General features: G+C 44.8%; 2 protein-coding genes across 3 annotated transcripts; both read left to right on the top strand.

Moving 5' to 3' along the window:
* The first annotated feature begins 290 nt into the window (after positions 1–290).
* On the top strand, positions 291–13,216 carry LOC103362836 (ras association domain-containing protein 1). The gene is given in 8 exon segments (XM_008289342.1): positions 291–530; positions 1,957–2,301; positions 3,065–3,189; positions 9,169–9,377; positions 11,351–11,455; positions 11,543–11,828; positions 11,921–12,036; positions 12,149–13,216. Coding segments are annotated over 7 exon segments (1,299 nt in total). The 5' UTR covers positions 291–530; positions 1,957–1,990; the 3' UTR covers positions 12,296–13,216.
* Positions 13,217–13,302: 86 nt separating this feature from the next.
* tusc2a (tumor suppressor 2, mitochondrial calcium regulator a) lies at positions 13,303–15,962 on the top strand. Of its 2 annotated transcripts, none has more exons than XM_008289321.1 (4): positions 13,303–13,535; positions 14,210–14,447; positions 15,040–15,160; positions 15,239–15,962. In XM_008289321.1, exons 2-4 carry the CDS (start codon positions 14,299–14,301, stop codon positions 15,302–15,304), a joined length of 336 nt encoding a protein of 111 aa, XP_008287543.1. In that variant the 5' UTR covers positions 13,303–13,535; positions 14,210–14,298; the 3' UTR covers positions 15,305–15,962. The 2 variants fall into 2 exon arrangements, with proteins under 2 accessions (XP_008287543.1, XP_008287552.1); XM_008289330.1 differs by lacking the exon at positions 13,303–13,535 and adding an exon at positions 13,549–13,705.
* The last annotated feature ends 800 nt before the right edge of the window (positions 15,963–16,762 follow it).

Below are 16,762 nucleotides of genomic sequence, written 5' to 3'. Positions count from 1 at the left end.
TTCTTTTAAGAGTGTCATAAAAGACATACCAAAGCTGGAGATAATATGAGATGTTGGACTGGCTGTTGCACATTAGTGGTTCCGATCTTTCTGCAGTTTATTCACATATTTCCACTGCGGTGCCAAATGAAACCCAGATCCATCCCGCTGCGCTCGGAGGGTGGGGGACTTCTGCACGCCCACTGGGCCGCGCTCCGGACTCAGAAGCACCCCCTATGCGAAAGCATTCCGGATGTCGGTCTGTCGGAGCGGCTCAGTCTCATCTCGCTCCCTCCGTCTCATGATGGGCCGCTTCCTCCTGCGCCGCAGCCCGACGCAGCAGATGGTTCCCGGAGCCGAGCAGGCGCCTCGACGCGTCCTCTGACGGTACCGTAAGTCCTCATGAGAGCTTATTTCCAGAGATGAAGCCGAGGCTGCACACCTCCGTTACTTGGAAACCTTCAGACGTTTCTGCGGAAAGTTTTTCTCCTCGGATGGAAGAAGTTTTGAGACAAAGCGGCTGCCACGGGGCTGATTTCTCCTCCAGTCTGGTGAGTTGGACCTCACAGTTCATCTGATTTTAATGTTTTTAAAGGACTGATGTGATCTAAAGTGTTGTTTAGGACTCAACATGTGATCTGTGCCCTCTGGAAAAAAAGAAAGAAGTCCTGTTGAATGTACAGTACAGTTTTTTTTACACTCCAACATGCTGCAGTAATTATATCCTGCTCTGCTTTGCTTGGGCTGCAGATGTTAGTTAGTTATACATGACTAACCAGCTCATATAAAACTGTCTGCTAGTCCACTGAAGATGGCCTAAAGGAGGGAAAAAGCAGAAAAACAAGCTGTATAGTTACATAACCAGAGTAGAAGCTGCAGTTTGAAGGATTTTTTCCATTTTATGTCCCATCATGTTTCAGCTTTACTACATGTTAAAGGGGAATGTACTTATTATTACACTGACATGATTCATAAGCAACCAGTTAATAGAATATCATGTATTATAAGAAGGTGAGTGCTGTTTGCAGACTAAAGCAGCAGTAAAGTCGTGTCAGGATGAAATGTAAATGCTGATAATACTACCACTACTCCCTTTATACTCGATTATTTATGGTGTTTGTGCCCCTATATTAAAATTATTGGTATTTCTTTTTCCAAATTATAAGACCTGATACCTCTACTGTGAGTAATAATTATGGTTTTAAAATCAAATCCAGTTTATTCTCATGTTGCTGTACATCCACAGCAGTGAAGGCAGGAGGGGAGCGTTTCTTCATGATCCATTAACTTAAAGAGAAATAAAGAAGTGTTTTTGCATATCTGGATCAGCAGTTCAGCGTTCTGACAGCTTGTTTGTTTCACTTTCATTGTGTTTTCCATACGGTTCACTGGATGTATTCGTTTCTTTGGTAAATGACTCGTTGGTCGAGCAAAGCCGACCTTCAGACGATCAGAAACGTCACACAAACATCACACCGGCTCAGTTTCTGCTCCGCATGTCTGTGACTGACTCACAAAGTGACACAAGATCAGTCAAAGTCACTTTATTGTCAGTTCTGCCACATGTGTACACGTATAGAGAACTGAAGTTACTCTCAAACCTTCATTTAAAAACACACACACAGTGGAAAAATACACATAGTAAAAAATATTTAAACATATAATAAGCAACAAAATATGCAATTTAAACATATAATAGGCTAAAAAATATATAATTTAAACACATAGTAGGCTACAAAACATACATTCTGACCTTATAATAAGCTAAAAATATAAGTAAACACAAAAGAAAACAGAAGAATCTGCATTAAGACTTTGGTTCAGAGCCGGATTTGTTTATAGAAAAACTAATGTGCAGTGAAAGCAAATTATAAACAGATAAAACATTATGATGTCATGGTTTCTTTTGACCTGCTCATGTGTTTGGCAGCTTCGCCTCCCCGTTTATATGCTATAATCTGTGTTTCTACCCGTCAGTGAAAATGGAGGGAACCCGGACCTGAGCGCCACGATGTCTTGGGGGGAGTTCATCGAGCTCCGTGACCTGAGGTCCAGCAGAGAGCAGATAGAGCTGACCGGCTCACGCTCGCCGTGCTCGCCTCCTCGCCTGGAGAGGACCAACGCCCTGAGGATCAGCCCGGGCAAGGTCCCGGACCTGCTGAGCCGGGTGGGCATCATCAGAGTCCTGAGCAGCAGCCAGGACCCCCAGCTCCCCGAGGAGAAGGGCGAGGGACACAACTTCCAGCCCTGCAGCCACGCTCAGCCCACGTGGTGCGACCTGTGTGGAGACTTCATCTGGGGCCTCTACAAGCAGAGCCTGCGGTGTGTCAGTGAGTCGCTTACGTAGGCTGCTGGTGCACGAGGGTGTGTGCATGTGTGACTGCCGGTGTGCATGTGCAGATCAGAAACACTGAGCGTTAGAGGAAATCTACGTAAACAGAGAAGGATGTAGCTGCAGAGCCACAAAACTGTGTGCTCAGCCCAAACAAAACCGAACAAGTTCAACAGAAATGATCTCCCTGTTGCGTTGCTGTGAAAACGAAGAGAAGTGTTGGTTTCAGACAGAGTTAGTGTCACGACTGCACTGTTTCTGATTTGAATTCAGCTATGCATGCGATTGTTTGTGTGGTTTCCGTGGTTTAGTCGTCGTCTAGGCTCAGGGTCGGCTACAGACCTTCATGCTGCTGTCAGTTTTGAACTTTCTTATTCATTAGCTGAGCTGAGCTGTGGTTTGTGTAAATCATTTAGAAAAAAAAATATCTCCTCGCTGTAATCTGAATGAGAAACCACAATCAAACCATAATGGAACAATGACACAGCTGGATCCAGATGATAATAGCAGATTGTCCTCACAAATGCCATGATTTAAGACAGCATGAGGATTCGTGTCTTCTGCTGTCTGAATATCTGGAGACAAGTGTTTGCACATCATTCAGAGACACAGGATAGCTGCAGGTGTGAGCCGACCGTCAGTAGCTGCAGTGAGCTTTACCGGCCAGCCGAGGACATCTCAGCTCCTAAATGTTCATGATTTTGTCGTGTGTGGCAGATTCTGTCTAAACTCTGTGACTCTCTGACTCGACAGATTGTAGGTTCACATGCCACTACCGCTGCCGGGCCCTGATTCGGCTGGACTGCAGCTGGGAACGGAGCTCTGCGGCTGACCACGCGTGTGTTGTCGAGCACACCATAGAAACAGACACAAATGTGGTAAGCACCTTTGTAGCACGACAACTGTTTTAGCATTCTTTAACAGCCAAGTGTGGTGGGAGACCTTGTACTACAGACCAAACAGGCTCTACAGGCCTACATGTACTCTGCCTGTCACACTGTGTGCTACCTGTTTGGATTTTACTGTGCTGGTAGCATTTAGGGAACAAATCAATACCTCTATGGCTGAAAGTAGGAACCACTTTAGCACGTAAGGACACAGTTTGCCTCCGCAGGTTTAGCTAAAGCTAGCGTGATCCTGTTAGAAGTATGTGTTGGTAACAGTCAAGCATTTCTTCTCCACCCACGGTGACAGCTAACCACATCAGAACCAAGGGAAGTTACCGGGTTCAAAGGGGAAGGTTGTTGAGAAACACAAAACGTTCCACCTTTTGCAAAATCTGGTTCAGTTTATTGGGTCACTACGGAGAAAAATGTGTTTGCAAGGGTTTTATAACGCCCATGGTGTACGTTAAAGGAAACAAAAGAATCAGGACATTTCAGTGGGAGGCATCATAAATATGTTTGTGTCTGTGAGGATCCTCAGTCATCCAGGTCATGGTTAGATTAATCATATCAGCTGGACTTGCTGGAGTTCCTTGAAGACGTTTCACCAAGATGTCTTAAGATCTCTCCCCAGGAAGATGAAACCACATCCACACCAAGCCACAAACACCCTAACGAACCCCACTGTGGCAGGGGGAGCACTAACGAGTCACATAACGAGGGGGAGGAGCAACAAAAACCCAATTAAAGATATCAGTATGTGGAACTCCCAACTAGTCAGTCGGAGCTGATGAAGCCTCTTGGATGAAACGTCTTCAAGGAACTCAAGATTAATCTCTGAGCATAAATACGTCCATGTCAGTGAGTAGACGGCTGCTGTAGCGTACACAGTGTGAAGGTGGACGTGTGGTAAATAGTTTAATCTTCACATCTGCACATAACAAGCAGCAAAGTCGTTTTAATATTCTAGCTAAACGAAAACGACAAAAAGAGCTCTATACTTAGTGACTAGGGTCAGAGAGTCTTCTAGGAATGATTTTCAGCAGAATTTAAGTAATTTCCTGCTGACTCTTAAATTAGAATAAACACCTAACCGTGGTTTCTTTGGGTCACACCGGTGGTACCATAAAGTGTGAAGTCTTCAGAGCAGCTTCAGGGCAGCAGCTGCTTGGTTTTATTCACCGTATCAGGAAACTGCTGCTTATCAAAGAACGACTGGAAGGTAAAGTTCAGCATCAGTATAGAAACTCAACGAGAGACGGCGCTGAGCTTTTGTGCACATGCCGTTTACACAGCAAGGAACAGACGTGACATAACAGCCCAGACAGAACAGTGTTAATAACACCCAATGCCAGTGAATGAGCCTGCACAGCACCAGAGGGCCTCACCTGATCAGAACACAGCCATAACTAGTGTTAAATACCTGTAAATAACACCTGTGTCTTCCTGCTATACGTTCAATTATCTGCCTATGAACGAACACAAAAAATCCCAAAACATAACGGGAGATTCTTTGTGCGATACGACTTTTGGAACCTGCTCGGTGTGAGAACAGGGTTCCTGGGTTTAGCAGCCCAGGTAGCAGAACTCACCAGCTCACACTAGGAGGCTCCAGAGTGTTTCTAGCTGGTACATATCTGCTCATACTTCCCCTCACTTTGTGATTTGTCTCTTAGCCAATGTTGTTGCGCAAAACAAATGTGACCAGCTCCTCAAGCATGTGGAGAAACTGGTGGAGAAATTGAGAAATACCTCATCAGGGGGACACATGCTGTTGGTTTTCTGCGTTATTACTTGAACGAGTTGAAAGGGAACGTTATGGGTGAACACAAGTAAATGGGATCGTTAACTTATCACAGGTTATACAGTTTAAAAAGGAACTTGCATTACAGCTGTTAGCATGTATGACTATAATTTTAAATAACAAGACTCCTGTTAGAGCAGAACTGAGTCTGTTCATCTTCAGTTTCATTATTAGAGCTGCTTCAGGTTTACACGTTTTGCATTGCTGCACATGAATACTGAAGATTTTTAGGTACAACTAACAATCATTGGTTTCTTTTAAGTGCTAATCCAAGACCAGAGATCTTGTTTTTGGTCTTAAATTCTTATTTAACATGAATTCAGGGATTGCTGTGGCATTAAAAAATAAGAAACGTGGCATTTTATCATGACGCCGCTAAAGGAACCAGATTTATTGAGGCTTTTTCATGACGTGGAACAAACTTGATCTGTTTTCTTGATTAAAAAGTGACTCAGAACCCAACTAATCATGAGAAGCGATGAAAGGAGCCCTCCACTGGTTCCAGTTCAGTGTTCTCGTCACGCCTCTACTGGGACGTCTGTGGCTCTGATCAGGGATTTCTGAAGTTTGGGAACATGACCTTGGGTTATCTCAGCTGGAGTTTAAAGTTCCTAACATGAGCCTGTGTTTCAAATTGGAGGGGATTGAAGGTAAAATGGCATTTAGGAGGCAGACGGGTTCTAATGCTGCGTTAATGCCACATGAGAGGGAAAGAACAGATTCCCATGACGTTTGAATACTGTGCGTCTATAATATTACACCATTCAATACACACGTCATCTGATATTTGTTTTTTCAGACATCTGTCTGGTTCTACTTTCAAAGTTTTTAGAAAAATCTGAGCTTTCCAGTTATAAGTCAGGATTTAGTCATTTTAAACCCAGATGTAGTCTGAGAGAGACTTCTGTTGCATTGTGGGAGTTTTAGTTTCCAGGAAAACATTAAATTGCGACTTTTCCGACAGATAATGTTTGCAATATAATTTGTAAAAGTCAACCTACAGTTCAGCATTCATTGTGTAACAGATTTAAAACATGTGATGGAGCGTTACCACTAAAGACGACGGTCCAGAGCCTGACTGTCACACTGAGGATGAGTTTATAAAACCACTGAGCAGACAGCTTTAACCCATGATCTTTATTCTTATGGTTTAAGAAAAAAAGGGGTGTACAGTCCAGTTGACAGGAGTGACGTTTCCTCCCTTCTCCAGTGAACCCATACCACCTTAAACCCAGTCCTGCCGTCCTCCTTTATAGCTGAGATGATGAATAAAAACCAAAAACAGAAAAGCAAATGACAGATGAAGCAGATGCTCATGTAGACGTCTAACCCACGTAATGCTGGAGAAATAAATAGTAGAATAAAAACAAGACTATTTAAGCAAATCAGATATATAAATAATGAAATAATATAAATTATATATATCAACCATACATACAAAAAAAAATAAAGTCAATAAAATACAAATAGGGAAGTAAACTGGTACATTAGTAGGAAACAGATGATAGGCGTGTATACACACATATCTGTAGATGTACATAAATACACAGACAACATGCACAGTGATGGTTATTCTTAGTCACAGCCTTTGAGATTTGTTATTGCTTCAAATAGCAATTTTAGTTTGAAATCAATTAATTGAAGTGAGCGTATGTGGACTACTGCTGTGATTTAGTGTTTTTCTTTATTGCCTCTTGTGGGTCTAATTCTACATCTCCGGAGCACCACTTTAATTTCCTGTTGATTTAAGCCATCAAGGGATTTTGGTAAAAGTATTTTATAGTTTACTAAGTGGTGGCATTTAGTGGCCCCACTATGCAAAGTAAAGGTACGGCTTTTATCACGTCTAAGCTTTTTCTGTAAAGTTCAAGTCAAGTCCTGGTTGCTGTTTTTATAAAAGTAGTGATTTCTACAGTAGTAATGTTCCTAAAGAGCAGCAGCTGTTTATTCTCTGCATACTGTCGGCCTTTTGCACGGCAAAACAAACTGACTTGACATGACAGGAAAAGCAGAAGTACGACTAACAACATTATGTTTGAGCGCAGCAGTGAGTCAGGCTGCCTCATGTGACCAGGAAGCAGCTGTGAGTTAAAGCATCGACCATGAAGAAAAACTACAATAAAAACAAACACAGCATTTTATTTTCTAACCTCTGTAATGGTTAAATGTTTTGCCCTCGGTTCGACCAGTTTGAGGCCTGTTCAGGGTAGGAACAGGATTTCTGGGTGCAGCAGCAGCAACACAGCAGAACCAGTTCACACCAGGAGGCTCCACAGTGTTTCCTGCCAACACTTGTGTGCTCATACTTCCCCTGCATTTAGTGATTTGCAATACCAATAACGTTACGCAAACGCATGTCGCCAGCTTCGTAGCATGTGGAGAAACTGGTGAAGAAATACACTCAGTTGGTTTCTGCTTGAATCAGTTAAAGGAGTGCCTCATGTGGGACGTTTCAGGTTAAAATACAAACAAAAAGATAACAAGAGGAGATTTTTATTTCAGAGTGCATCAGAGTTTAAAGCCTGCTCAGTGTACGACAATGATGACAAGATAAAATAAGGAACGATCTACCACTGTAAATCAAGTTTAACATTTATTTATATAGCTGTGGCACTAATTATCCGACCGCTGCGACCACAGTGTTGCGCCTCCTCCTTTGTGGATCCATTCTTTCTTTTCTTCTTCAGGTTCTCATCAACAGCTGTTTTGCTGATTTCAAACTGGTTTGCAGCGACTCTCTGGCTCTGTGCCTCCGAGGCGGCTTGTCATCTTCTCATCAATTCTCTTCCATTAGGCGTCATTAAGCGATTTAGTTTGGATTATCAGCTGACTTTAGTCTGACTCACTGGATGCAGGACGCTGGTGCTGTCGAACAACAACCTCAAAGCCGACCACGGTGAGGAGTTCAAGTATTGCCAAGGATTTAAATCAGGCAATACGGATAAGATAAGACAAGCCTTTATTTATCTCACATTGTTGTCAGCAGCAGAACACACAGAGAAATGGTGCAAGTATAAAAATACACGTAAAAAAGAATGGTGCAGGCATAGAATATGAAAATGAGGATATATAGAAAAGATATATTTATATATATAAAAGAAATAGAAAATGAAGAATAAAGATATAATAATAAACAGTGCAAATGCAAATATATACAGATGAATTGTGCAATAACCAGTCTGATATAAGTAGTTTATTTCTAAATATGAATGGTTTTGTTTATTGTGCATAAAAAGGAAGCCCTGCTAGGTTTTATTTTATAGGATAATCCATTTTAATCACAGTACTTGTGTCCTTGCTTGCAGAAATGTCACCATAAGAATTGCAGTGGTTTCTATTTGCAGTGAACACTGAAGCTGCATCCTATATCATGGTCCACAGACAAACCAGATGGTGGTCTGGTGCACCAGACAAACTGAGAATAACTTCAATAATACACTAAATAACAGAGATCCAAAACCCAGCCAGCTACTGGGAATTATGATTTATATTTGTTTCAATGCAGCTTATTTTTAAACATCATTTATTGTAGTTATTAGATTATTTAAAGCTGTTTGAAGCTGCTGTAATAGTTCAACCACTATTATGATCAAACTAAGTGACGTTTGTCCAGAAAACAACCTGATGACTTCCAGAGCTGTAGCCGGTGAGCAGCGCGCTCTCCCGGTCCGGAGGGGGGCCGGCGTCACGTGACAGCTCCAGCGTGGAAGAAAAGCGCTCAGCATCCGTCCATGGAGGCCGGAGGAGGGGCTCAAGTCTGGCATTTCCCGTCGGCGTCCAATCGCTGCCGGCTGCGGGCTTTTTGTGTATTTTCCAAACCCCGAGTCAAACGGCCCAGGGTGGGGCCTCGGCGGGGGCAGGAAGCCGGCAGGGCGGGCGGCTCGGGGCAGGGCGGGGGCCGACACATCCTGTTTCACACAGTCTGCTCGGTAGAAACGTGGCCGGTCGGCTCAGAAGAGTTCCAGAGATTTTTATCAAGTTTTTATCGAGACTTTATTTTGACACCGTTCGTGAAGAAACGCTAAAGGCTAGTGGTCGGTTTTAGCTAGTTGTCGGTTTTAACTAGTCGTCGGTTTTAGCTTCTGGTTCTGAGTTCGTGTGTTCGTGTCGGTGAACTCGGCTCACTTTTGACTCCTTCCGTCGCTCCAGTTCCTAGTCTTCGGCTCTAGTCGTGAAGCCTGAACCCGTAGTCAGCATGTCAGACTCGGCCAGCAGCTCGGACAAGACCCCGTCCTTCGAGATGACCTGGGGCAGCTCCACCAGCAGCGGCTACTGCAGCGACTCGGACTCGGACACCGAGTTCGAGCAGTACTTCACCGCCCGGACGTCTTTCTTCCCCAAAACCCGGAAAACTCCCGCGACAGCTAGCGTGAAGAAGGTGAGAGGGATGATGATGATAATAATAAAAAAATAAAACGAAAAGAAAAAAAAAACACATAAAAAAGTTTATTAGAAAGAGGAAGTGAGACGAGATTCATGTAGTCTCGCGTTACTTGACAGTTCCGCTTTTGCTGTCAGTTTTTGGTTTATGCACAGTTCTGGTAGTTTTCTTGTTGACTTGTTGTGCAGCCTGGTTTCTGTCTGCTCCTGGGAACACCTTGTTTTGCTCAGATGCTTGCCAGGGGGAGCCTGCAGACTCCTGGGTGGAGTTCTGGTTCCTCCGGTTCTGACTGAACAGACCGGACTGGGCTGAACTTTATTACATGCACATCAACACTGGAGGGGATAAAGAAGCAGATGCCGGCGTGTGTTTTTTGTTGTAACATGCAGGGACCCACATCTGAACTCCTCCTGAGAGATCAACCCAAATGTCATGTTTGGTGACGCACGCTCGCCTCTCGAGTTTCCATCCAAACACCCACCGTTCACCGACCCGGCTCGCAGGTTTCTCACACTAATTTCTCAATCATGGTTGAGTCATGGGATGTTTTGGTTTTGTTCATTTTCTTGTCATTTAGTCACACACGCCCACGCCGGTGTCACCTTTCTTTCCAGAGGCACATATGCCGTTAACCGGAGACGCCATCCTCTGTCTGTGCAGGAGCCATTTTAATGGGATGTTGTTGGCAAACACACATGATGTTTCTACGGCACTCCTCCACCGGGCATGTAGAGGCACAGATGCTCGGCATGTTTTCCTCCTGCCATATGGAAAGCTCAGCTTAGCCCTGGTATTGATTTATTGACTCGTTAACAGCAGCACATTAAGTCTTCAATCTGCCTGAGGAGGGCAGCGATTGATCTTCTTCTGCTTGACATTGATTTATAAGCTGTGCAGCTCTGTCTGTGCTTTATTACACAATTAGTCTTCTTTACAGTTAATCTGGTTTTGAAATGCGAGGCTGAGAGAGATTAAAAATTGTTCAGATTTTATGTAGTAAGCCAGTTTTAGTATCATCCAGATAGTAATATTTCACTCCTCTGAAGACCTCATGCTTCCTATTAGCTGGTGTGTATCCTGGAAAACACATTAGTTCTGCCTCAGAGTAAAATCAGATTACTATACAGGAAATACCAATTAGTGGATGCATACAGGAAAAGCCCAAATCGAGGTAACGGTCGCACAAATGCTGGAGGCCAAATGTGCATGACTGAAACATGACTGCGGGAGTGCGGTCGATGAGGCAGCTGACTTCACAGGATGCGTCTGGAAAACAAGGCAGAGCATTGTCTCCCCCGCCTGTGGGAGCCTAAGGAGGGAGGCTATTTTTACATGAATGCCAAGCTGAGGAATGCAGCGCCGAGCCGTTGGTCGCAGTCGCAGCAAACAGCTGCAAGTTGAACAAACCCCCTCCCTCCCTTCCTCCCTCCGTCCTCCTCCCTTCAGCCCTCCTACGCCGAGAGATCAGAGCGGCCAAGCGCGATTGGACGGAGCTGACATCATCGTGTTCGCCTGTGCTTCGTTGTCAGGAAGTTGAGAGTCTGATGCAACTGGTGTTTGCTGTTAAAAAAAAGCCAGTGGGGCCTCGTAGAAAGTCGATTAATATCTTTACCAAAGTGGGGCTGTTTGTAGCTCCTTCTTTCACTTTCCAGTTGCATTTACAGGAAAGCACCAAACCTCCCAACTTATTCACGACGCTCTCTAAGTTCCTGAAAAACATTTGAGTGTTTTCACACAACAGTAGCATGATGTAGAGGGGTTCATCTCGTGACTTAAAGTTGACATATCATCGACATTTTTACAGAAAATGACTTTAAAACGGACTCTTGTTCCGACCCAGGATCCTATCAGGTGTCCTGTGTTGTGCTGATGAATTATGCATGCCGAGCTGTGATCTCCGGCTTGTTCCTGCTGTGGTTTGGAAGGAGGCGCTGACATCTGCTGGTTTAACGCTGCAACTCTCTCTCCAGGATGAACAAGTTGAATCGGGCAAGCAGGAGCTGACGGCTGCAGACGTTCAGCAGAAGGTGAAGGAGTACAACGCTCAGATCAACAGCAACCTGTTCATGAACATGGTGAGGGCTGATTATTCAAATCATTTTAATGTAAAGCTGTTTATTTCCCCTCAGATTAATTAACGTGGCTAATTTAAACTCCAACAGAACAAGGATGGGTCCTACACTGGCTTCATCAAGGTGCAGTTCAAGTTGGCCCGACCCGTGTCGGTTCCAGCCCCAAAGAAAGGAGGCCACGACGCTGGAGGGAGGAGGGCCAGTGGAGTGAAGCGTCGCACCTCCTTCTACCTGCCAAAGGACGCGTCCAAGCATTTGCACATAAGTTCACGCACTTCTGCTCGTGAGGTCATCGAGGCTTTGCTGAAAAAGTTTACTGTTGTGGACAATCCTGGAAAGTTCGCTCTGTTTGAGCGCAGCGAGCGTCATGAACAAGGTGGTCCTCCTCAACTCCTGCCAGGTTATTGCCTTTTTTGTTTTTTAAAATTGCAGCTCACTAACTGGATTCTTCTTGTTTTCCTTCATCAGTTTATGTTCGTAAGCTGTCCGATGACGAGCGTCCCCTCCGCCTGCGTCTGAATGCTGGGCCCAACGAGAAAGTCCTCAGTTTTGTGCTCAAAGAGAACGAAACCGGTGAAGTCAATGTGAGTGCAACACAAACATGAGATAAATGATCCAGATGCCACATTGGACGACACAAACACGGATAGTTCTGTACATACACTGATGCAGCTTCTCTCCCCTTCTCGTCTGCAGTGGCACGCCTTCTCCATGCCCGAGCTGAAGAACTTCCTGCGCATCCTGCAGCGTGAGGAAGAGGAGCACGTCAAGCAGATCGTGCAACGATACGCTCTGGCTCGCACTAAGATGCGCGAGGCTCTGGCCGGCTCGACCCCCGGCTGAGACCGCTCTGCGCTCGGGGTTCGACGTGCACCTCTTGGCTGGACAATCGAGCGAAGATGACCGGCCATCGCTGCATCCAAAGATCCCAGAGAATGCAACTCAAAACGCCTCTTCGGTGACCGAGAGAGTGAGACAGGGCGCAAGACAATGAGAGAGAGCTAGCGCGAATGTGCGTGTGAAGTGATGCGAGAGAAGTGCCTTACACCTGGAGAGTCTGATGTGCCTGAGAGAATGAGTTGAGAGACGCAGAGACTGGCAGACGAGACATATCCAGTAATGTCTTTAGCTATCGGGTTCCATCTGATTATCCTGTACCTCAGCTGTGCCACTTGAGTGATGATTTTGGCCTTTTTAAGATATTAAAACACCCAGTTTAACACCAGTAGAACCAGTGCTGGAGTCGGTGCTGTTGTTATCGTCACATTCCTGATATTTTACTATCAAAACAAAACGAGTTATTAATGCTTTACAGCTTGTTACAGTCAATCTGACCTTCAAAAACCCTATTTTTACCTTATTTTACACGGTTACCCTGTTATAAAGTCACCATCTACGGTACTTGTTGCTGGAAGGTTCTTGGGTTTTCATTTGGCCCGGGCTCAGCGGTCTGCCACGTCCTCTCCGTACACCCCCGACGGGTGCAACTCTATGTCAATGTCAGTTTGTGAGTATGACTGATGTATGGACATTTGTATGCCACTATGAATGTCAGAGAGAGCAGTGTCCAAGTCAATCTGCTTGGCTGGAATCCTGAATGAATCTTGCTATACGTGTGTTTCACTGTCATTCCTTATATCTGTTTTAAACCAAAAGTCTGTCTTCTGTTTTTCACCTTCACTGTACCAGTCTATGCACACATTTACATGTTGAAGAATGTCTGACAAATGTGCACTGCGTTTAGTAAAGAGTTTCCCAAAGCTACCAAGTTCTTGTATTCATTCCAGCTGTAAGTATTTAATATTTAAGGACTAAAAGTTAAACATTTCTTATATTTATTTTAGTCTTCTGTGTGTGAAAGCCCCTTTGTTACCACAGATAACTCTAATCTTTCTGGAGGCATGTCTATAAACGTGTCCCATCCCGGTAATGAGATGTTTTCTCTTTAACTGATCACCGGTTGTCGGTCAGATCAGCTGATCGCCTCAGCGACGCGCCGCCGACCACAACAGCTAGCGCTAGCTAACCATAGCTGCTAGGAGAAGTTATGACAGGACCTGCCGGGTTAACAGCACATGATAAGGTAGGATACGGACTCGAAGCGGGCTTGAGGTCACAGATTGGGTTAATAAACGGCAGTAGTCCTGTGCGTGCTGACAGACGCGCCTCTTCCTCGTACAGCGACTGTTTAGCCGCTGAAGCTAACCTGCGTCAGTGGTCGAAGCTAACAGGCTAACTCACCTAAATGTGCAGGTACCGTTAGCGGGCTGTTATTAGCCAAATGTAGGTTACGGCGGGTTGAACGGGGGCGTTTGTGAAACATAGACGGTGAACATTGAGCATGAATAATTGTTCGTGTTCCTGGATGAACACAGCGATGAGTGCAGTGATTTGAATCCGACTGGCTGCGTTTAGTTTTGGGTTTGTGTGGCCCGGCTGGTTAGCCTGTGGTCGAGCTAGCATAGCATTACAGTATGAAAGAGACTGCAATGACAAACATGACGGGCTGGGGTGGGTTACACTTGGTTTACATGCAGATTAAGCATGCAAATCTCACTGTTTCAGGAGGTTAAATTCAGCCACATCTCTGCAGTGAGTAAAGCTGTATTACGTGGTTTATTTAGCATTTATTATCTGCACATGTAATCTTGTGCAGTAAGTGGTGGAAAAACAACATGAGCTCCAAATGAAAGGTGCCACAGCTGGAAGTAAAGCAGTCATTTAACCAGCAGTCTGACTTGTTTGTGCACTTTCTAGGTCCTGGCTGTGGTGAGCAACTGAGAGCATCTGGCCTCCAACCAGACTGAAAGCTCTGAGTGAAGACTAACTATGCCTTATCTCTGAGAATGGGGGGAAGTGGATCCAAAGCCAAAGGTGTCTGGCCTTTCTCAGGCAGCGGAGGTGGAGGTGATTCAGGAAGCGAAGGGAACGAGCAATCCTTGGCCCGGCTGAAGGGCTCCAGGAATGCAACACCGTTTGTTTTCACCAGGAGGAGGTAAATGTTCCTTGATAGGAAATGGCAGCGGGTTGGGTCACCGTGATCACAGCATGTTTCTTATCTGACCCCAGTGGTATCGACTCAGGCTGGTAGTTTTTCTCCTGCTCCACCCACACAGTGAGAGGCTGTGAAATAAATGTGTAGCTGGAAGCAGCAGAGTGATGGGTGTGATGAAAGGGGGATTACATTACACAGAACGCCCGAGATGGATGGATCCGGGGCACTACATTTCATAGTCGTGACCCCGACCCAGAGGCCACAGGGTCACCGGCAGCATCCTATGATTTGTTTGCCTCGATAGCTCTGTGTGTGTCTGTAGACAATATCCTGGTTACAGACTTCACAGTAAATATTCATTAATAGTTGTGCAGGTTTTACAGGCACAACATTTGAATTCAGTGTTTTATTTATCCCCAGTGGGACCAAACACACATGGCAGAGCAAAGCAATGCTGTAAATGTTCACTAACGTAAATCTGATTAAACACAAAAAGGCTCATTCGTCAGCACTCAGCTCAATACCTGACAGCAGGATTAACTCTGGGTTTGTGAACGCTACACTTCCTGACGTGCGGTTTCTGCGTTGGCAGCTCGTTGTACTACGACGAGGACGGCGACCTCGCTCATGAATTCTACGAAGAGACGGTGGTGACGAAAAATGGCAGAAAAAAGTCCAAGTTGAAGAGGATCCAGAAAAATCTGATTCCGCAGGTGAGCTGGCGACGCGTTGTGGTCGTAACGAGGGATGTTTGTTCTGACTGACTGAATGCCGTTTCTTCTCCTTCTCAGGGAATCGTGAAGCTCGACCACCCCTGTATTCATGTAGACTTCCCCATTGTCCTCTGTGAGGTGTGAACGGCTGCACAGGACTGATCTACGATGAGGTGCAGCCGCAGAAACTCTTCTCGGAGCGAAGTCGTGTTCCATTCCCGGGGGTCGAGACTGGAACGGAGGTCCGGAGGGAAAAAGGAAAACTGTCACCTAAATTGATATATTGAATGAAATGTTATACATTTGAATTCAACTACGGTCCGAGCGTGCCCTGTTCACTAAAACCCACATTTTGACATTGAAGTAGTGTCGGTACAGGTCGTGTTTCCGCTACCCAGCTGATATGTAAGCAGTCTTTGAGAGAGCATCAAACTGAGCTGTATTTCTCCTGTGAGGTTTTTTTTTTGTTTGCAGGGAAAAACACGTCTGATGTGAAAAGGCTTTAACGGTTCATGCCTTCTGTGAGACGTAGAGTGTTAGACTCTGTGTGTGTCGTCGTACGTGTACACGTGTTAGTTCTGTTCTGACAGGATGTGTGAACGAGGGATGTGAGATGTGTTACCGGCGTGGGAGCAACGAAGGATTGTGAAATTTATTGTATATACGGTCATGTTCTGTATCGTCACGTCTGAGTCTGTCTCAGTTTCTGGAGCTCAGACCTGCACTAGTGAACATAATGTACTGTAAATACCTTCAGATTTCTTAGTTGGAAATACTTGAATAAATGGTTTATTGAGCTGAATCCTGAGTCAAGAGATCTTTTGTTTTAATGGTTCCTAATTGAGTTTTCATTACACTCAACAATGTCTTACCTGTTGTTACTTCACTCTGTTTGGCATCACATTGCACAACCACCTATGTTTCCCTGTTGACTGGATGAAGGAAGCGCGTCTGTCTGGGCTCATCTTAGAGCTTCAGTCATGGATGTACGTCATGTGGGAGCCTCTCGTGGTCCGATACGCCGGTTCTGTGACTGTAATGTGGAAACTTGAAGTCTCACAACGGACTCAAAGTAGGAAACATCTTGTGTCGAGTATTTAGGTAGTAAAACATTTTATCACCTTTGGACGGGCTGGTTGTTTTCTCTGTTTCCAGTATTCCTGCTGATGTCACGAGGACGGTATCAGTGTTATTGTGGAACTCAAATAAGTCGATGACCCAAAACGTCAGGCTATTTCTGTGAATAATGGAACAAAACTGAATGATCATATTCTCTGTGTTTCTCATTATGCTCCCATTTTAATCTGAAAAGTCTTCCTGTACATGTGTGAGAAGAGAGTGAAAAGTAGACGTTGGATTCTCATAAGTTTGTGACTTTTGAAGCCGTGGTCAGAGCACTACAGCTGTACACGTAACCCTGACATCTTCAGATTTGGGCTTATTTTCAGTGTTTCCTCGTTGCCTTGTTGAGTTTCTGCCGTGCTGAGCGGTGATCCTGCTGTCAGCAACTACAGTCAGTGTTTGCTTAGTTTGTCTAATCATGCAAAAATGACTTTATTCTGCTTTTAAAATCTGATCATTTCTGTCAAAGTGTGTCACCTC

The sequence above is a fragment of the Stegastes partitus genome, unplaced genomic scaffold, assembly GCF_000690725.1.
Source record: "Stegastes partitus isolate 25-593 unplaced genomic scaffold, Stegastes_partitus-1.0.2 Scaffold14, whole genome shotgun sequence".
Classification (NCBI taxonomy): domain Eukaryota; kingdom Metazoa; phylum Chordata; class Actinopteri; family Pomacentridae; genus Stegastes; species Stegastes partitus.
Note: the sequence above shows the minus strand (reverse complement) of the source record. Positions and strands in the feature narration are given on the sequence as shown.